The 21,390-nt window shown below is 42.2% G+C and overlaps 1 protein-coding gene across 6 annotated transcripts; it reads left to right on the top strand.

The window, feature by feature from the left end:
- The first annotated feature begins 43 nt into the window (after positions 1-43).
- LOC119647482 (rho-related BTB domain-containing protein 1) lies at positions 44-21,162 on the top strand. Of its 6 annotated transcripts, none has more exons than XM_038048433.1 (16): positions 44-803; positions 6,523-6,721; positions 6,779-6,882; positions 6,951-7,148; positions 7,235-7,442; positions 7,509-7,748; positions 7,815-7,900; positions 7,959-8,082; positions 8,139-8,273; positions 8,336-8,359; positions 12,658-12,771; positions 12,854-13,024; positions 13,089-13,331; positions 13,394-13,658; positions 19,431-19,617; positions 19,683-21,162. In XM_038048433.1, the coding sequence occupies exons 2-15, from the start codon at positions 6,542-6,544 to the stop codon at positions 19,592-19,594; spliced, it is 2,256 nt and encodes a 751-aa protein (XP_037904361.1). In that variant the 5' UTR covers positions 44-803; positions 6,523-6,541; the 3' UTR covers positions 19,595-19,617; positions 19,683-21,162. The 6 variants fall into 6 exon arrangements, with proteins under 6 accessions (XP_037904361.1, XP_037904360.1, XP_037904359.1 ...); XM_038048432.1 differs by having other exon boundaries at positions 12,658-12,792; positions 19,449-19,617; XM_038048431.1 differs by having other exon boundaries at positions 12,658-12,792.
- The last annotated feature ends 228 nt before the right edge of the window (positions 21,163-21,390 follow it).

Genomic DNA, 21,390 nt, shown 5'->3' with positions numbered 1-21,390 from the left:
AAGGCTCGCCGCACGGCGAATAGAATGCACGGAGAAAGCAAAAAGTCGAGATTCGGGCGAAGAAGACGGTAGAAAGCAGGAAGCAGTTTTAATGGATAAAGAAATAGATACGTCGCGATTGACAAATTCTTCGTAATTGTCAAGTGATGTAAAATAATTGTGTGGGTAAACAAAATGTTCAGAAGTGCGAAACGAAGTGGCTTTTTGCGTGTCGACGGAGAATTCGTTCAATTACGCATTTGAAAAAGTCGAGTCCGCGACCGTCGAGTCGCTGCGAGTTCGAGTTCAAGATCAGACCGTGCTTAATCAATAAATAAGAATCTCGTTAATTGGTTGAGATCCCGGTGCTGATTCACGGGGGACACGTCGCAGAGTGTGTCCTGCCTAGCGACAAGGATACTGCAAATTGTGACGAGTTCGCGGCGTGTCAGTGCGGCTCGGCTCTAGTGAAGTGCACTCCCGCCCGCCCGCCAATCGGACGTTTCGAGTGTTGGATCGATGGTCAGTTGGAGTGTTATTTACTCAGATAGTGCATTAGTTTCGGTCAAGGATGCGTGCCACCGCCTGCAGAGTTTGTCTGTAACCATGTGACCGACTGCGGGATGAGCAAAGAGGAACGTACCAGTCCAATTTCGCGGAAATCACCCGGTTCGAGCAGCCGAAAGCCAAGGTCTCGGGCCCATTGAATTTTGGAATTCAACCGATTTTAATGTCAAGAGACTGTAACGATATCGGCATTAGCATTCGCATTCACTGGCATCTGATAAAAGGCTGGGCAAACAGTAGTCCGTTCTCGCGAAGTGGTAAGTAAATCTCAATGCACAGAGCAGTTTTGCGCGGTACACGACTTTGTTTGTTCGAGCCACAACAAAGTAAATGGAACATGAATAATTTAATTATAGTAGCCGCTCAGCCCCGTGCCTGCGATTAGACTTACTTCGCAGTTATTATAAATTGCATTTGTGAGTGGAGGGCATTGAGCCGTGACGAGTGAGAAGAACTAGCATTTCTTTGGGATGTTTTTATTTGGTAGTAACAGCACATTATCACAGGGGTTTACGTTACCTCATTCACACTTCGGTGAGAGATCAGTCTTGGGGAACGAGGCCCATTCACAGGACCATGTGCCATAGTAACAGAACTACACTCTGCACAATTTAGAGTGCGTACAGCAATTTCGGTATTTGTTTTTTGGATTAAACAAGAACTGGCAAATCTCGTGGTTTTCTTCCCAAAAAATTTGTATTTCTCTCATTTCTTCAAGTTATGTGGTTCCATGACAACGAAATGCGCTCGTTCGATCAGGGGATAACGATATGTACATATAAGATGTTGACAACTGCCCTAAGTGAAAGTTAGGATCTTTTATAATTTTTAAGTGTTACATTTTTTTCACGCGTTTTGATCAATATGATGCCTGTTGGGCCGTACCCGCCAACAGAGTTCCAGCTGACGGTTGTGTTTTAGAGGCAAATAAACTGACCAATACATCAACTGAACGATTCCTCCCCTTACATCGTGAAGGGTACTGAAAAGACTCCAGCTTGGTCTTAAGTATGCGGTCCGGCTAGTCAGGGCGAATTTTTTCCTGGGTTAAACTCAAAAAAGAAATAAGTCAAAACCTTAGAATGTAAGAAATTTGCACAATTGAAAAAATATCCATTTATAAGAAATTTTATGTAGTTTCCGAAAATGGTATCAAATCTGGGATTAAATGATGGAGGGTAGGATGATGGAGTGGGAAATTGTGATTTTTTGAGAAGGCCAAGCTTTCTGATGCTATTCACGAGAAATTCTGTAATGGGAAAAGATAGAGTGCCCCGAGGAGCCTAATTAGCGCTGTGGTGCACCGTTTTAATGCCACAAACTCGTAAGACCGTGGCTGCTGTTATGAGAACAGGGAGGCAGAGTCTAGCCGGCTCGGATCTTCAGAGAAAACAGCTCTTCCATCCTGCAGCTAGAACTCGCTCTGAGGCGGGCCAAATTCTCCTTGACTTTGCACAGCTGCTATCCTTTGCCATCTAAGACCCGCGGGTGTTAGGTAGTGCGATTAGACTCCGCCCCTGACAGCCGCCAGCGAAACCCCGACTGTATTCACCGGAAGGCTGCCAAGAGCACAGCCTTGCCTGATCAATCCGCCAGCCCGCTCATTCTCTTTTATGTTCCTATGCCCGGCCCGGAGGGTGACCTTGAACGTGCCATCCAGACGGTTCAGCGTGTCTCTGCACTGCCCCACCAGCCTGGAAGATGTCGTCGCTGAGTACAAGCCCTTGATGGCCGCTTGGCTGTCGGTCAGAATATCTATGTTACGCTTGGGCCCGAATCTCCCCCCAGCCATTGACAGACTTCCAATATCGTCAGTACTTCCGCTTGGAGTACATTGGCGAAACCTGGGAGACCATATAACTTGGATACAATGTGTGTATTCGAAAAACCCCTGTGCCGACTCCACAGATCATCTTTGATCCAACGGTAAAGAATACTGGGTCATAATCGGCAACACGTCTTCCACTTTGCCCTGGTTGGAAAGTCCACAGCAAAATTTCTCGTGAAGTTCAGCTTGCGTGTGGCATAGTCCGTGGGGAATGCCCAGATTTCCCGAGGAACTTCGTCTTGGATGTTGCTGTGGTCGTAGGACTTCGCTGTCCAGCATACGGACTCACGTAGTCTGGCGGAACCGCATGCTGCAACGTATTTAATATGGAGGTCTAGTGGGAGGAGATGCAGGAGTACATTGTGAGCATCTGCCGGGCAGGACTACAGAGCCCCAGTAGCAGTAGCGCTTCATCCTATTGAATTTTTTGCTCAAAGCCTACCACTATACAATAGAGCAGTACGTTAGGAGCGGACGCATTAGAGCGGTGTACATCCACCTCGGCCGAAGACCCAATTTCTTTGCAAAGGTTCTCTTCCAGGCACAGAAGTCTATACAGGCCTTCTTAACCCTCAGTTCTATGTTCAATCTCCAATTTAGCTTTGGATCCAGGATTACATTCAGATACTTTACGTTAGAGGAAAGAACCAATCTTTGTTCATTCAGCCGTGGTAGGTGGAATTCAGGTATCCTTGCCTTGTTGGTGAATAGCAAAAGTTTCGTTTTGGTTGGGTTTATGCCGAGTCCGCATCACGGCCCACAACGCTCCTTCCATGATGTCGCTCATAATGGACGGAAACATCCCTGACACTAATATCACCGTTGTCGGGATACGCCTCCACCATCACCCCGCTGCTATCCACTGTTCGTAAAATTTCGTTCATTACTATTAACCAGAGCACTGGAGAGATGGTGTCACTCTGGGACCTGCTTCTGTTCGCAGCTCTGGTCAAGTGGTTGCTTTCCAGCTTCGACTGGATTATCCTGGTGCTTAGCATGGATATAACCCAATGCGTAAGATACCCCTTCAATCCAATGCTGATAGCGTTGGTACTAACGTTGTTAAAAGCTTATACTGTATACTGCTTGTACTGCAGTGACCACTCAACCGTGCCAATTACCTCGTGGAGGGCGGTTTCTGTGGATTTTCCTTTGAGGTAGGCATGCTGGGCTTTAGAGAAAGGCGTTCTCTCCATAATCGTCCTTAAGTGAATGTCTACGACGCGTTCTAGTGCCTTCAGCACGAAAGAGGTCAGGCTGATTGGTCAAAAGTCCTTCGCGGACTCATACCCGCGCCTGTCTGCTTTCGGTATGAAGACCACTTGTGCGCAACCTCCAGGACTGCGGTACGTATCCTAAAGAGATGCAGCTCCGGTAAATCTCAACAAGCCACGGCACAACCCTTCTTCTTCTGTATCATTACTGGCATTATGCCATCTGGACGTGGAGATTTATATGCGGAGAAACTGCCACGGTGGCAGGGTGTTTTTACTGTACTTAGTAGGGCATAAGACTTTAAAGGTGGTATCGAATGCCTTTTCCAGAGCCCCGACCTTTGACTCCAGTTCGTCTGTCGTGCTAATCTTACCAATTTGCGCACCGGAGAGTTTGTTCTTAATTACCTGACCAAACTTTCTCCAGTCGATCCTCCTGGGGTCTCTAAAGGGCTAGGAGGCCTCTTTGGCGAGATCTAGACTGAAAAGTATCCAACTGTGATCAGAGAAGAATCTCTGGTCAGACACTCTCCAGTCCTCCACCCTAAGAATCCCATTGTCGGTTATTAGGGTGATATCAAGGACCTCCTCCCAACTGTTACAGTTCTCCGAGCAGGGGAAATGGAAGGTTGGTGTACTGCCCCTGTTACACACAGATAGCTTTAAAGTAATAATAAAATCAAAGAATGACGTTGATTTCGGAACTGCCCCAAAATGTATGCCTTGCATTAGCGCCGCAGCCTATCAACAGGTTGGCTTTCTTTTTTGCTATGGTGTTCGTCAGATGTTGTAGTTCTTCTGGCGGAGCTGATCGGTCGTGAGCCATGTAAGCCGAGGAAATATACACGTTCTCTACCCCCGCCTCCTCCAGCTTGACCACGACTAGGTCGCTGGAACTCAAGCCTTCCTCGCAAGAATACATGCTCTAAGTCTATCCTGATCATCGTCTCCTGTACTGTGGAATAAATTAAAATATTTACTTTGGAGCCTTTTGATGGTTCAGTCGCTTCCGACCCAGGGCTCCTGTATTATACGATGTCGATGTCTTCTTCTAAGAGGAAGACAAGCAGATTAGCCGAGGCGCACTTCGAGTGATGCAAATTTATCTGCGTTACCCTCAGCATGATGTGCTTGCGTGGAGGGTTCGTCAGTCCCCGTCCGAGCATCGATCGTCATCTCCTCCAACAGCTCGTTGGCGGCGTCGATTGGGTCTAGGTCGTCGTCCGATTTTGCAGAGCAGAACACTTTTACCTTTGCATTCCTGAGTCCGAAGCACATTTTATAGTCGGCCTTTTTCAGTGCCTCCAGGCACTCCTCGTTTATACGGAGTAGTACAGGCTGGCTGTCTGAGGTTCCTTCTCCTTGATAGCAACCCAGTCGTCCACGGGAATCCCGGGGTTGTGAAAGCGCAGGAATTGGACGAGCTTATCCTTATCCATGCGGATCTTCGGCAACAAAATGTGAGCAATCGGTCTCCTGGGAATCTCGTTGTAAGGAATGATCTTAAGCTTTACTCCCTCCCAGGCGTCGCTGATCTTAGCGACACACGAACCGAGAAAGTCCTTAGAGAACTGGTCCATGCAAGCTATTACGTGGAACCCACGGACCACCTGAGAATAATCAAAGTGGGGGATGAGTCCCGGGTGTTTGCCTTCGGTATTCAGGAGATGCTCATAGATCATGCCTGACAGCCTGGCCTCAACACTGGTCCACACCTCCAGCGCTAGTTTGCCGCTAGCAGAATTGCCATCCGCCAGCGCCACACGTAAGTGGCTGCTGGCTACGTCGCTGAAGGGCTTCGCAGTTCGTGGCCCGTCGGCTGACGGTTGCTGCGCAATTTCCTTCGAATGTTGCTTAGCGTCTGCGCTCTTGCCCACTCTGCTCCGCTTCTTATCTTGCTCGACCTCGTCTTGAGATCGACTGCGTATCAGAGCGATGGACTTCGCTATTGTCTCGTCGACAGTACCGGCCTCCTTATTCTTAGCAATCTTCTGGTACTGGCTCTTGAGCAAGGCATCAGTGGACTTTCGCTTCTTAGTCGTTTTCCGGCGACCGACATTCTTGTCGGTTTTCGCTTTCGAGGGATCCCCCGACGCTGAGGGTTTCGGGTTAGAAGTACTATGCCCGGTACTTGCTACATCCCGCTTGACGGCAGTGGATGCCAGGGTGGAAGCCACTAGTCCGTCTGCCGCTTCGCTCCGGGAGGTCCCTGCAGTTGGTTTCAGCACAACGGTGCTACGGCTGGCACCGAGTGTACTGCTCTCGACGGCTACTGTCTCCTGGCTGGAGGCCAGCAGCTCGTCCTCCGATGATGCGCCTGGCATCACCCCCTCTTCTTCTATCGTCGTTTTCTATTTTTGTTTTTTGAGAATTGAGTCTATGTCTTGGTCCCACGAGTAGTCCGGGAAGAATGTCCACCCTGGCTGGCCCGGCCGAAAGGGTAAGGGTCTTATTTGAAACTGAAGGTGTATTCAGAGTTCGCATACTAAAGACCAAGCTCCCCATTGGCCACGCAGCCCTCGGCGTATGCTGTTCCACCTTGTCTTGGGGTCCTCTTAGCACCTTCTCGGTCCATCTCCCCACCAGATCTATTTGCCCCTAACACATGACCAGCAGACAAGCAGATCCTCGTCAGTTGGATGAGCTGGCCCTTCACACTCTTAGCCCGCCCGAAGACGGTTTCCAGCGGTCACCACGAGGAGGTCGTGTGAGGACTTGCCGAATTATGCAACTTTAACCTGGAGCATAATCAGACCAGGCCGCCAAAGTAGAGAGACGTAACGAAATAGTTAATTCTAAAAGAATAATAGAAGGATCCTTATAGTTTTTACCCGAGCCTCGGATTTCACTCTCTAGAGCCCTGTGTGGAGTTGTTACAGTATTTTCTGGATCGATTTCGCAATATAATGAGCCGAAATTTTTCTTAATTTTCAGTAATCGTTGGCATGGAACAATGGATAACGAACAGCCGCACCAAGAATTGGTGAAGTGTGTGTTAGTCGGTGATACTGCCGTAGGAAAAACAAGATTAATTTGTGCCCGAGCTTGTAACAAACATGTCTCATTATCACAATTGCTGTCCACACATGTCCCAACTGTCTGGGCAATCGATCAGTATCGCATATACAAAGATGTAAGCCTAACCAATTTTTATTTTATAAGGATTTTAGCCATAAAATTTTGAATACAGGTACTTGAAAGATCGTGGGAAGTTGTTGATGGCGTTAATGTGTCGCTTCGGTTGTGGGACACATTCGGTGACCATGATAAAGACAGAAGATTTGCTTATGGCAGGTAATTGAAATTATAACGAACATTCTCTTGTGGTACTTGAGTAACAACAGAGGCATTTTTATTTTCAGATCTGATGTAGTCTTATTGTGCTTCTCAATTGCTAGTCCAATATCTTTACGCAATTGCAAGGCTATGTGGTTCCCTGAAATTCGAAGATTCTGTCCAGATACTCCAGTAATACTCGTAGGCTGTAAGAATGATTTGCGATATATGTATAGAGATGAGACATATCTGTCGTATTTTGGTGACCGCAGTCCTTTTGTTAGGTATAGGTCACAATATATTGCACACGATGCACGTTTTGAACTGTGAGGTAACATATAAGTACTATTGATTTATTTTTCGCTTGCAGAGCTGCAATTAAGAGCGATTTGGTGATGCCAGATGAAGCTAGAGCCGTAGCTAAGGAGCTCGGTGTAGCGTATTATGAGACCAGTGTGTTTACGTATTTTGGAGTGAACGAAGTTTTCGAGAATGCTATTCGAGCAGCTTTGATTGCAAGACGACAACAACGGTTTTGGATCACTAATTTAAAGAAAGTTCAAAGACCATTATTGCAGGTATGGGAAAAGGGAAACAATGAATTAATGATACAGTTTCAAATATGAAACTTTTTCAATCTGTAGGCTCCGTTCCGACCTCCAAAGCCACCACCACCAGAAGTGGCAGTCGTGACAGGAACTTATCAGAAAGACATGTTCAATATGTTGCTTACCCAGTGCTATACAGATTTAATTTTAATTGTTGGATCTGCGAAATTTGCTGTGCACAAATTCATGTTAGCTGCAGGTTCAAATCCTTTTTATCGTTTGTTAACAACCGAATTGTCAGATATGGGCGGTCGAAGCAGTAGCGAGTCAAGTATGGTATGTCGAACATTTATATTTGTATTTAGAGAAAGGTACTTGATTCCGGCTCCGGACTCTTTGTAGGTAAGTTCAACTTTTGGAGAGGCAACTGCAGCTGACTTTAACGATGACACAGAATATTTAATTCGGAACGAAACAAAATCTTCACGGTACCATTAATTTTCTTCTAATCTAAGCGCTTAAATAATAAACGTTAATGTTTCACAGAATGTGGGAACATTTGAAAAGAAGGTCGAGCTACCAAGCTCTGCCATTAATAGAAACTAAGAAACCAACAGATTTTTATAAAGATCTTCACCATCCAATTTTCCAAAATATTCGAATAACACAGGTAAGACTTGTAGTGGTTGTTGGTATGAAATGTTTAATTTAATAATTTCCTGATAGGTTGATACCGGTCGTGGTCTCAGTTTCACACAAACAATTGTCACACTAACAAAACTAATTACGGCGCAAGCGATGAATCAATGTTTAAAGTTCATTTATACCGGAACAATTGAAAGGGAATTCCAAAACTTGCAGGTAATTTATTTTCAGGATGTTTCAGTAGCAAATTTTAATACTTGGATTGATGAATTTCACAGACAGCCCCTATCGGATTGCTATTGGTAAATTTGTGTTTAGCCTTCGAAAGATTTTAGATATTGTCTTCCATTTGTAGTTAAGTCTAAATTGATAGCCCAGTAACTTACTCAGAACTACAATTTTATTAGCAAACACGTGTCTCGGACACATTACCGCGGCGAGTCTTGTTAATTTTGTGGGGCAATTACTGGAATATGTGTTTAATAACCGCGTGGCGTCTTCTCTCAAAATTTCTAGACTTTCCCAAGGATCCAAGGTTGTTGTTCGGTTTGTATGACGCAAGAGTTCAAGATTTTCGCGTTGAATGGTATGGGCTTCCTCGACTATGTGCACTGTCACTGATGATCTTATGCACGACTTTTGTTTCCGAACACTACTTACCGCTTCCTTGATGTGTTCATTAAGGGGTTATATACAGTTAGAATTTTCATAAAAACGATTTTTTTTATTTTATTTTCTTAATGTACATATGTTTAAGAATACAGACAGAAAATTTCATATCGTTCCGGTGAATATTTTCGAAGTTACATGCAAATTTTAAAAGGCGTTTCAGAGCGGTTGAAAGCATAAGGCCGGAGCGGCAGCGCTTACCTGGAACGCTGTGTCCCTTTTGTGCACCTACCTATTCTAAATATTCCCTTCTAATGTATTCGTTTTTATACCTGAAAGGTAAATTTTAATTTTGCTCTCCCCAAACTGGAAAATATTTAAGAGTGGTAGTCAGTATAAGCAGCTAAGCCAAGCAGTAAACTTGTGAGTTCGTTAAAATTCTATTTGTAATTTGAAAATGAAGGCTTCTAGAGAAATGAGGAAATCTCTTAACATACGTAAGTCGAGACCAAAAAATGTGAAAAAATGTTTTTAATCCAAAAACAGCCGAAACGGATGAAAGTAGTTTCAGTGCCTCGGCAAAAAAATTTAAAGAACAAGAGGAAATCTCAGTTCCGCGTGATCCGTCTGTTGAGTATCGCATTTTAAATTTTATAACAGTGTTTGCAGCAATTTCTGAATATGTGAAATGTAAGACCTGTGACGGAAATGTGAAGTTTCAAACTGCTTCTGGACGAGTACTTGGTTTTAAAATTGTTTTGCTGTGTGATAAGTGTGCAGATCGTAACATAAATTCTAGTCCTTTTGTCGCGCACGCTTATGAAATAAATCGACGATTTTTATTTGTCATGAGAGTCTTCGGATTAGGGTTAAAAGGTGCAGTAAAATTTTGTGGATTAAGGAATGGCATCACTATTATATTATATGAAGGCAATAGGAATCACACTTGGACCTAATGCGCATTCATATGCTGAAAAAGAAGATGAGCAGCGCGTGACCATTTCCGATATCAAAGCGCGTGAGAGCACCCGAGATGGAAGAATGGCTCGCAGACAACATTAGCTCGAGTTATTAGAAGCTGCCGAAGCGACGGAGGGTTTATTATGTGGTCCTGAAATAGACGACTCCATGTAAGTTGAAAAAAAAAAATTTTCATCTTATGTAAAGTGCTTTTCAAACTTTAAACGCGTTTTTCTCAAAATGGTGTTTTCAAAGTCGGTGACCAACATTACTCAAAAACGGCTAAACCGATTGATCTCAAATTTTGACACAAGCTTCTTAAATATATTTTTTAGTAATTGATCGAAGATTTTATCTTACCGATTAATACTTTTTTTTTATAAACAATTTAAGGCCGAAATTTTGGCCGAAAATCAATTTTTTTTTTCTAGAAACCACCATTTTGTCAAAAAAATTTATTTTGCTTATTCCTTCGATTAATTACTAGATTTAACATTACTTTAACGAAATCTGTTTGGTTTTTTAATTTGAGAGGTTCCAGTTCAGTGATATAGTGGTCACCGCAAAACGTCTTTTTTGAGAGGAGCTTCCGGAGATCTGCTGTAGCTCCTGTCCAAATAAATATTTTTACTAGTTTTAAGTCTGAAAATATTGTTAAAAGATACCATAATATATGTTCAAATATTTAGATCAATAACTTTAAAGGGTTTCTCAAAAAAAATTCTGGAAAATACGCTTTTTTTCGGCCTTCTAACTGTATATAACCCCTTAAATCTAGTCGTTATCAGGCGTTTAGTCTGCCCTATGTATATCTTATTACAATTGCTACACGTTATTTGGCAGATCCCGCTTTTTTCCTTCGTCGCCAAAGGATCCTTGACGCTTCTCAGTAAGTTCCGTAAGGTGGACGATTGACTCGAACCTACGACTTCCAGTTGGAACTTTTTTACCCAATTCCTGATGTTGTTAAATAGGTAGGAATACGGGATACTTATCCGTCTGGTACGCAAAGAGTGTTGTATAGGCATGCCTATTGTGTTGCTTGATTTTCCTTTCGATCAATTTCTCAATAGTCTGAGGATTATACCCATTCTTAGTAGTGGTTTGAGGAAAATGCCTCAGTGAATTCTTTAATCGGGTTATTCAGGAAGGAAGAACACCATCTGACTGGCAAGAAAGTACCACTGTTCCAATATGGAAAAAGAAAGGTAGTCCAGCAGAATGTTCAAATTACCGTCCGATCCGATTATTTTCCCATACCCTGAAGATTTTTGAACGCATTCTTGACAACCGTATTCGCGAAATCGTTGAAATAACCGTGAATCAAACCGGATTTGTCAAAAACTGCGGAGCTACTGACGCAATACACGCTGCGCGGTTATTCATGGAGAAAGACCGTGAGAAGCATCGCCCTCTTTACATTGCCTTTCTGGATCTAGAGAAAACGTTTGACCGTGCGCACACGAACTCATCTAGTATGTTTTACAATAACACTTAGTGCGCTGGGTTCAATTGCTCTATCATGATCCGAAAAGTAAAGTTCGAAGTATGGCGGGTGTATCAAAACCGCTTCGTGTCTCTGTTGGTGTTCATCAAGGAAGTGCCCTCTCACCACTCCTCTTTGTTCTTGTTGTGGACACCGTCACACGGGATATCCAACGTCCAGCGGCCTACACACTGCTTTATGCAGATGATGTTTTACTAGCATCTGATAGTAAAAATAATCTCGATGGAATGATCGCCTTATGCAACACGGTTTCATATTGAATCTAAACAAAACTGAATTTTTGACGATCGATCCCCATGAAACAGGCACAATCGCTGTCAGCAGCAGTGATCTGCCCAGAACTGAGCGATTTAAATACCTCGGGTCAACGCTATCAGCCAATGGAGAACTGCGTTATGAAATTACTTCACGCATTAACGCAAGCTGGATGAAGTGGCGTTCCATAACTGGTGTTCTTTGTGATCGACGCATCAACGAACGTCTCAAATCTAAAATTTACCGCAATATCGTACACAACAACACAACACAACACCATTCCTATTGACCAATTCTGGCTGCTTGCTCACAGCAGAGGACCGAATTGAAAAAAACATACAGCAAAACCTTTCTGGTCGTCAATCCGGGCTTGGTGATGATTTGGGTCGGCTCACCGTGCTTCGACCACGATCTTTTTCGCTTGAGGTTTTCATCACCAGTCATCATCCGCTTCAAAAATGGGCGGAATTCGTTCCGTTTCAGCAGTGTATCGCAGGCGTTGATTCGGTCCAAGAGATTTTTTTGTGTCAACTCGTGTGGCACCCAAACATCCAGCTTCTTTTGGAATCCAGTCTTCTGCAAATGGTTCCAAACGGTTTTATGGTATATACCCAGTTCCTGGTCAATCGAGCGAATACTCACATGCCGGTCTACTTGGATGATTTCGACGATTTTATCGGTTTCTACAACGATTGGCCTACCAGTACGGGTGTATCTTCGACATTCACTACACCAGAACGAAATTGATCGAAACAACGCTGTGCTGTGCGAATCGTTACAGTTTCGGGCCCATAAACTTCACAAATTTTTTCGGCCACCTTCGTTGAATTTTTACCTCTCAGGTAGTAAAAATGTAAAATATGATGAATTTCTTGCTTGGTGGACTCCATCTTCGAGGCGCTATAACTTGAGACTGGAAGGTACGATCACAATACTGTCAAAGAGACACTTGTAGCACAGATTGTCGTCTTCAAATCGTCGCCGGTATGACCCCATGCGATAAGTACAACACAAGATATGTTGAAATGTCGCCATCTATTCACAAAATACGACATTTATATTTCCCCAACCCTATATATACACTATAAAATAAAATTGTAATTTGGAGTAAGCTACTGGTCTATCAATTCAAATTCGAAAGATCTTTTTGAATCTGTAGTACATTTTTCAAAACATGATTCGGTTAACTTTGAGATTTTTTTATTTATACAATGTCCATTTTGGAGAACGAGAATTCATTAACGTTCCATACTTTTACACACTTCGCAGGAGATAAAACAGGCTGCAGAATTTCTGGAGCTGCCACAATTGATATTGCTTCTGTCTCAACCGCAAAGTAGTATAACGACAAATTCCGAAGAACCTGCTCAACACTATTCAACGGTATTGCATCCGAGATTATACGTATAAACAATTCTTCTAAATGACAGAAGTAGTAATCGATTATTTATTAATTTTGTTGCAGTTTGTACGACAAAATCTAGAAAAGTATTGCATAGACAATGGACTTTTTGGTGACGTAGCATTTGAACTAGATGATGGTCACATGAAGTCCCATCGGTCAGTATTAATAGCGAGATGTGATGTAATGCGAGCGATGCTCAATGGTGACTTCCGGGAGGCACATTCTAGTCTGGTAAATGCTAAAGACGATTTGGATTCACTTGATGAATTCTAACAAGGTCTGTTTTCTTTTTAAGATTGTATTTCCAGGTGTAACTGTTTACACATTCCACAAACTTCTGTGTTACTTATACACAGATGAGATTCCGCCAATCTCAGCCGATAAATGTCTGAATTTATTAGAGTTAGCAAATAGATTATGTTTACCTAGATTATTGAATCTTGTAGAGTGTCGTGTAATAGAAGACTTAACAAGAATCTCACAAAATGAAACGAACGAAACTGTTGACCACTGCTTGAAGTTATTAGAGCCAGTAAAAGTATGTGAATTTGTGTGAACTAGTTTGGATTCAATATACAATTTTTATTGGTCTGATTGTAGTTACACAATGCTCATCAGCTGGCTGAATGGTGCATGTCGTATTTATGTGTAAATTACAACGTTATTTGCAAGTTCTCGTTGAAAGGGTTGAAATCCCTACATCAGGAGAATCAGGAATACTTGAGGGAGCATCGATGGCCACCAGTATGGTATCTGAAGGACTATGATTACTATCAACGGTGCATGAACGAAATGAATAAGCAGCTGAAGGATGGAAAACGAGAATCGCCGAGTGATGATGAGGGTTGCTTATGCTTCTCGGGAGGTATGGTATTGAAGGTGAAACGTGATAGATGCGCGTTTTGTCACAATTATGAAAAATGATGACGGGTTTGCTTCGGAATATTCTGCATGTTTTTTCCTCATTCTATTTAAACACGTAGAAAGTTGGTTTGTCATTTCGGTTTGAGCAGTTCATACATAGAAACATCACCTTTGCATAAAGTAGTTTTTAATTCAGTTCGATCATTCAATTCGGTCGAATATTTCATCATTTTTGTGTCTCTACTTCCATCGATATTTTAGGAGAACGATGGATATGATTTTGAAATATAAAAATGAAAGTGAAGCACGCAACACAAAATTTTGGAAATATATGAAGGATCGCGTAGAGCTATGATCAAGTTTAATCTTGATGAAATCATTTTTTTTAAAGCCGTGAAGCGTTGTAAATTGCATTGAACAATTAAAAATACGTAATATGACCCTGTCGTAGATATTAATCTTCCCTGGAGCCAGTTTTCCATAATCGATAGGCATAGTGTTCTTGCCGTGTTGAGTTAAGATTTTTTTTTATGAACGGTTGTCAAGTTTTAAAGTGATGATATGTGTTTGTGCAAGTGATAAGCGACTCAACTTTTTGAAAGAAGAACTATGTCGAAACAAAATGTAAGTTTAACATATGAGCAGCAATGACAAATCTGATGCGTTCAATTTTCTTTGAATGCTAGTATAGTAAATACGATATTTTCTTCATGGGGTACAGAGACACTATCAGCCTACGTTGTTGTGCAACAATGATGTCACATCACTTGATGCAATTGAATGTGTTGTTGACATTCAATGTATGCTGTTTAAAGTGTTTCCCGAATTGCGTGACCATACCATCGAAGACGCCTCTCTTGCAATATTTCCACTATCGGTGTAGCCCCATAACGATTGCGGATATCCTCATTTCGGATGTGATCAAAACGTGTCACGCCACTAGCCCAACGCAACATCTTTGTTTCCATTGCCGCAAGACACCGTTCATTGCCTTTTATTGTCGGCCAGCATTCAGAACCATAGAGGGCGACAGGACCGACTACACTGCGGTAAATTTTAGATTTAAGATGTTCGTTGATACGTCGATCACAAAGAACACCAGTTGTGGAACACCATTTCATCCAGGTTGCGTTAATGCATGAAGGAATTCCATTGGCTGATAGCGTTGACCCGAGGTATTTAAATCGCTCAGTTCTGGCCAGATCACTGCTGCTGACAGTGATTGTACCTGTTTCATGGGGATCGGACGTCAAAAATTCAGTTTTGTTTAGAGTCAATCAGAGACCGTGTTGCATAAGGCGATCATTCCATTTTTGGACAAGCTGCTCGAGATCATTTTTTCTATCAGATACTAGGAAAACATCATTTGCATAAAGCAATGGCCGCTGGCCGTTTTATATCCCGTGTGACGGTGTCCATAACAAGAACAAAGAGGAGTGTTGAGAGGGCGGTTCCTTGATGAAAACCAACAGAGCCACGAAGCGGTTTTGATACACCTGCCATATTTTGAACTTTACATTTCGGATCGTGGTAAGGCAATTGAATCCAGCGCACGAGTTTTCTGGCTGCCAGATTTTTATACCTCGTTGGATAGCTGATAAATGCTCCGTGGATTCCGCTTCCTCATTACATGAGGGACACGTATCATCTTGAGTACTTTCAATTCTGAACATATGCCCAGCTAGTGAAATATGGCCTGTCAGAATGCCCACAATACACCTGCAAGTCCTCCTGCTTTTCGACAGGATAAACTTTGCGGTACGCATGTTCGGTTCTGGCAGGAAAAGTTTGGTGTGTCGAGCAGCATTTAGGCTCCACTACAGTGACCAGGTACCCAGAGTAGTTCCACTGTATTGAATCTAGAGATAGAGTTCAAACGATTTCTGTATTCCTGAACGATTTTCCAGGTGATCAAAGGACTACTCAACACCCTCAATGCAGCTCGGCTATCACTGCAGATTGCGATGCGTCTGCCCTTCAACCGCTCATCAATCACCCAGCTTGCCGCACTTAGGATCGCATATACTTCAGTTTGAAAAACAAAACCGTTCCATAGTGTCCCAAAGGAAAAGCCCACTTCTGGTTTTTATTCGGGAGGTAGACTGTTCTGCTTTGGAGCCACTGGTGTAAAAGACTTCCGTACATACCGCTACGCATTCCTTTGGGGCACATTCGTACGATTACGAATATGCTAATAATCGTAAATCAAGTCGGGTTTGCCAAGAAAACGATGCGCCGTTACTCATGGGGACACACCGTGAGAATAATCGCCCTCTTTACATTGCATTTCTGAATCTAGAGAAGGCGTTTAACCGTGTGCCACGCAAATTCATTTGGTGTGCTCTATGGTAATACCTTGCGCCAAAAGAAGTTTGCTGCCCTTAGGATCGCATAAACTTCGGCTTGAAAAACCGTTGCATATTGTCCCAAAGGAAAAGCCCACTTCTCGTTTTTATTCGAGAGATACACTCCGGCTCCAGAACCCTGTTCTGTTTTTGAGCCATCGGTTTAGAAGACTTCCGTATATCCCGCCACTCATTCCTCTGGGACTTTCCAGTTCTTTCTGCTAAACAGATGTATGGGTATGTAAGAACTGGATGCAGTCCTCCCAGTAACTCTTCCAATGCTCTGTGCCCCCCACATCCATTGTATCTCCATAGATCTAATCGAATTAGTCTATGAGCTGCTTTCATGGCAGTGCTTTGAATAAATATATCCAGGGGCTGCAAATTGAGTAATGTATTCAGAGCTGCACCGGTTGTCGTGCTCATGGCACCAGTGATACCCAGACACACAGTTCTTTGCCGTGCAGCTAATTTACGGTGAAAACCTTTTGTCTCACATTAACCAACCACACTACGGATGCATATACGAACATCAGCCTAATGATGGCAACGTATATCCACATTACCACATGAGGCACACGAGGCAAACGTCCTTCTGCATAGTCCATAAGCTGTGAGGGATCTTTTCATCTTTATCTCTACATGTTTGTTCCAAAGAAGTTTTGACTCCCAGATATTTCAATTCTTCTGTGACACTCCACCAGTCTCTCCACACCTTTCATTAAGAATGAAGTCAAGCTGATCTGTCTGAAGTTCTTTGGATTAGAATAATCATTTTTCCCAGGTTTCGGTATGAAGACTACCTTAACCTTTTGCCAAGAGGATGGCACGTACATCAGAACAAGACATCCTCGAAAAATATTTCTTAGAGGTCGCTCTAAGTACTCCATACCCTCCTTTAGCATTGCCGGATAGATGCCGTCCACGCCAGGTGCTTTGAAATGTTCAAAGGACAGTATGGTAGCTCTCACCTTATCATGGGTAACAACCGCTTTCGGAGTGTTCCAGTTCCCCTTGCAGCATTTGCGTGTTGAAGGGGTTGCAAGAACCGTCAACTCTCCTCTCCTGTCTTCGTTCTTATTACTTTTGCAAGCCCGGTTCAGAAGTCGCCTGGTTGATTTCCTGAGTTTTTGCAGTTTCCGGTTCCACCAAGGAACCGTTTTACCGCTTTGGCCTCGGGAAATAGGACAAGCGTCTTCATAATAATAATAATAATAATCGTTGGCGCAACAATCCATATTGGATCAGGGCCTTGAAGTGTGTTAGAGCACTTCATTCGAGACCGTAACGGTACACTACAGTGAACTGTAGGAGGCAACGTGGTCAGCATTGCGCTCTTCATAGCACTCTAAAAGTGTGCAGTTTGGAGTTTTCAATTCATCTTCCAGTCCTTAGTCGCCTAGAGAACTGTACTTTATTGCCAAAAAGTTCATTGAACTTTGTCCAATCCATTTTCTTAGGGTTCTGTCTTTGTACTGCAGACTATTCGCCCGCAATAGTCAGATTGAATTCTAGGTATCGTTGATCTGACAGTGAGACCACGTCTATCACTCGCCAGTGTGTAATCAACTCTAAAAACTTTGAAGTGCAGATTGTTAGGTCAATTATTTCACTTCTTCTTAGCCCCACGAACGTAGGGCGCTACGTTCACGGTCATCAGACCAGTTGAAGTGATAAAACCAAACAGCTTTCCTCTAGGATTGCATTTGCTACTGCTGAGCGTTCGCATCACTACCTATTAAAAGTTCAAGACCACTTAATTCTGCATACACTACCAGATCCCTTAGTTCTTGCGTCGGCGGAGGGCACAAAGAATCATAGGGTAAGTAGGCAGAGGCAACTATAACATTTCTCCTCTTACCATTAACCTGGTATTGTAAGTTGACCGCAACAAGGTCCTGGGAACAGAATTGTCTCAGGATGGTTGCTTCTAACAATTTTGACATCAGAACGCAGGCCCTCGGTCTCGAGGATCTTTCATCGAAGAAGATCCTTGTCCCCTTGACTGATCCAATACCACAGATTCTGTTAAAACGATCCCATGGCTCTGGAACCAGAAATATATAAGGACAGTCCTGCAACTTTGTCAGCTTTGCCGCTAGTAGATAGCAAGAAGCTTTGGCATGCTGCAGGTTGATTTGGCTAACTTTTATGTTTGTAGCCATAAATGCAGTCTAACTGAAAAGTCTGCTGCGTTCAGTGTGAATCTCACCAGGGTAACCAGCTTGTCCTCACCTTCCACCGAAAGTTCCGCTTTCTTGCGTTCGATTGCGAACTTCGTCTTCTTTCGCAGTGCCTTCCGTTGTCGTTGGCTAGAAGCCCTCCCAGGTTCACGGAGTCCGGGCTGCATGGATCTATTTTCAAATACCGGCGTTAGACCAGTTGCATCCACATTACCAGCTTCCCTTTCTTCCGTTTTTTTCTGGGTACAGGCGGAGGAGAAGGTTCTGACAGGCAAGCCTGTAGTTCCTTCTCCTTTGCGGCTGAACTTTCCTTCTGCCGAGCCTTCCTCCCCCGTGTTTTAGAAAAGTTAGGTAACAGTGTCACTGACCGACCGGCAATAGTCAGATTTTCAGTTGCTCTCATTAAGGGAGTTGCTGTACTATCCTTTTTGGCTGACCGCGCGGTAGACACCGGGTGTAGGTTTTCCACTGAAGTGGAGAGCCTGTCTTCCACAGATTTCTCCGTGGGGGAACATGAATTAGGTGAGGCCTCCCAAATCTGTGCCTCGGCCACGACCTGATTCCTCAGAGTCACGGGTGGATTCGAAGTCTGTGACTTTACCACTTGGAGAGTTAGAATCCTTTGTTTCCAACTTCATGTGTTTTTGGACACTCTTAGTGTAGTAGTAAACTGCCAAAAGCTTCCCCATAATAATAAGACCACACATTTCAAAATATCTAATTCAATAGCTGAAAAATCGGCCATTTTTATAAAAAAAAATTAAAACTCGAGTGTCTCGAAAACTTCGACTATTGAAAACGTTGTAATCGATTTTCTACGCGATCTTTCATTAAGTCCAAGAGGTCATTTATTTGTTGTAGAAATCATTTATCCAAAAAAAGAAACACGCGTGTTAGATATTTCCGTGGTAAGTAAATAAATAAAATATTTATTTGCCATAAGAATACAGGATAGTTTTCCGAGGGAAGAAAAAAAACATTTGCTCTTTTTGAAGTTATCGTTCAACATTTTGGATACTTAGTTCATAAAATCATTCATAGTATATCTCTCGAGTTTATTCCTTGTGCATCAATAAACGACACTGAAGTTTTCCACCATCGCTCATATCATGTAAAAACCCACAAGCATACACATACACCGTCATTTTTATAATGTACAATACGCACAACATTCACGCATTGTAGAATTGCACAAATCATACACAACCACATAAACTACTTTTAGTAATAAGAATATTTGGAAAGTATTTTCTTGGATGCTAGGTAAAACGCGACGGATTCAATCGGCAGCGAACGGGAGCAGAAGCGGTGAACTGGATCATAGCACCCCCGATACGCAAATGTTCAATAGCAATGCAAATTCTATCAATCACATTGATATGGAACAAGAGGTGGATTTGAATCTCTGACATCCGGTTATCGGGCATAGAAGGTGGGATTATGTCAGGTATTGATCTTTAGCGTGAATTAATCTGAATCTTTCCTTCAATTTTGCAGATCATTCCGATTTGTGGTGATTTTGCCCGTGCTTATATGCTTCATTTGTACAATTTTGAGTATATTAATTTTGTTTCAAATCTACACATAACATCACATTGAAATCTACAAATGTTATTGATTTTAAACATGTAGTTGGTGTGTTGTCGCAGAACGCGAAGAATTCTGACCGAACAAGACTCGAAACTTGATAAATGTCGATTCAATAATTTCCTCAAAGTGACTGTAGAGTTAACTCGATGTAGATTGTGAGATAAGGAATCTTTTTCGTTACAAATATCTTTTGTTGTTTTATGTTCTGTGTAACGATAATTAGATTTATACTTTTATATTCGTTTGCAATAAGTTGTACGGTATTGTAAGGGTATTGCACAATGCAGAACTTTTAGTTAATATTGGGAAAACCATGATTCGTTTCTCGTATAAAGTATTCACAATTCAATGGAATGTCTATTGTTTGGAAAGGGGCATGATGTTGATGAATATGTTTAAATTTGCTCAATTCTCTTTTTCTCCAATCTATAAGAAAGAAAAGTAGAAATTAACTAAGAAGCTTCCACCTCTGTACTGAACATTCCAACTTCCGTAATAGTTTCGAAGATTGGTTTTTGAAGATGAAAACCCGTACTAAAGATGCAATCAACTATTTGTTGCTTTTCACTTTCTCTTCCTGTAAAGTTGATCATATTCATCAACATCCCAGATAGCGGCATGATAAATCCAGTGTAATCGGTTTGATATAGAAGACGAAGCGTATATTATATGCCTTAGTGTAATCATCATCTTATATGTGTAACAGTTACTGTAAAACGATATAGATCGATTTTTGTACTTCTAAAAAGACAACAATCCAATCAATTAATAAATGATAAAAGTATAATGAAAATATTTACTCAATAAAAGGGATTGCAACTGACAACGTCCCAGACAATCTGTCTACAGTGTGTACAATTACCATAAAACGTTCGTCGTGTACATTAATCGTATAAAGAAACTGCCTCTTTTAATTCTTAATGACAAGAAGCATTACCATTAAGGGAAACCCACAAACAGGTGAACATCAGTCAATATTCGATGGTGTAAGTTTCGGACATGGTGTCCGTGTCATAGTGATATTCAATTCCAATTATCCTTTACACTAGCTTGAAGCAATAATAAGAAACGTGTAGACGCTATCTACTTTAAGTATTTTAAAATACAAAGCTTAGCTAGAGAAGAGTGCTGTGCAGCAGCGGCGGTATTGAGATTTACACCGGTCACGCTAAATTTTAATTTTCCAAAAAGATATGATGAATACCAGTGAAATTACTCATTGTGAAGATCGAGAGATAGATTTAATACACTGTGATATAATTGCAATTTGTTTTTGTTACGATTCCATCTGCTCCTTTGTTTAAATAGCAATTCGAATATTACGCCTATGTAACAGGATTCGCAAACTATAATAAAAGCTTAATAAAAGTATTTCATAAGCAGAAAACAGCGTTTTTATGATACGAAGTGTTATAGAATAATGTGTAGAGTTTAAAACCAACAGCTTCGTGAACATTCGAAAAGCTAAATAACACTTGGACATGTTGGAAACATATTCAGATTGAAAGGGATCTTGCTGAAAAGGTGTAAGAAGAAGTGGAAATATTTGCAAATCCTGTCTACTGAATGCCAAATTGTGAGGGGAGTGGAAAGTTTTCGGTACTTAATCAAGAGC

Source organism: Hermetia illucens, chromosome 2 (genome assembly GCF_905115235.1).
Source record: "Hermetia illucens chromosome 2, iHerIll2.2.curated.20191125, whole genome shotgun sequence".
In the NCBI taxonomy this organism is placed as follows: domain Eukaryota; kingdom Metazoa; phylum Arthropoda; class Insecta; order Diptera; family Stratiomyidae; genus Hermetia; species Hermetia illucens.
This window is presented reverse-complemented; position numbering and strand designations above follow the sequence as displayed.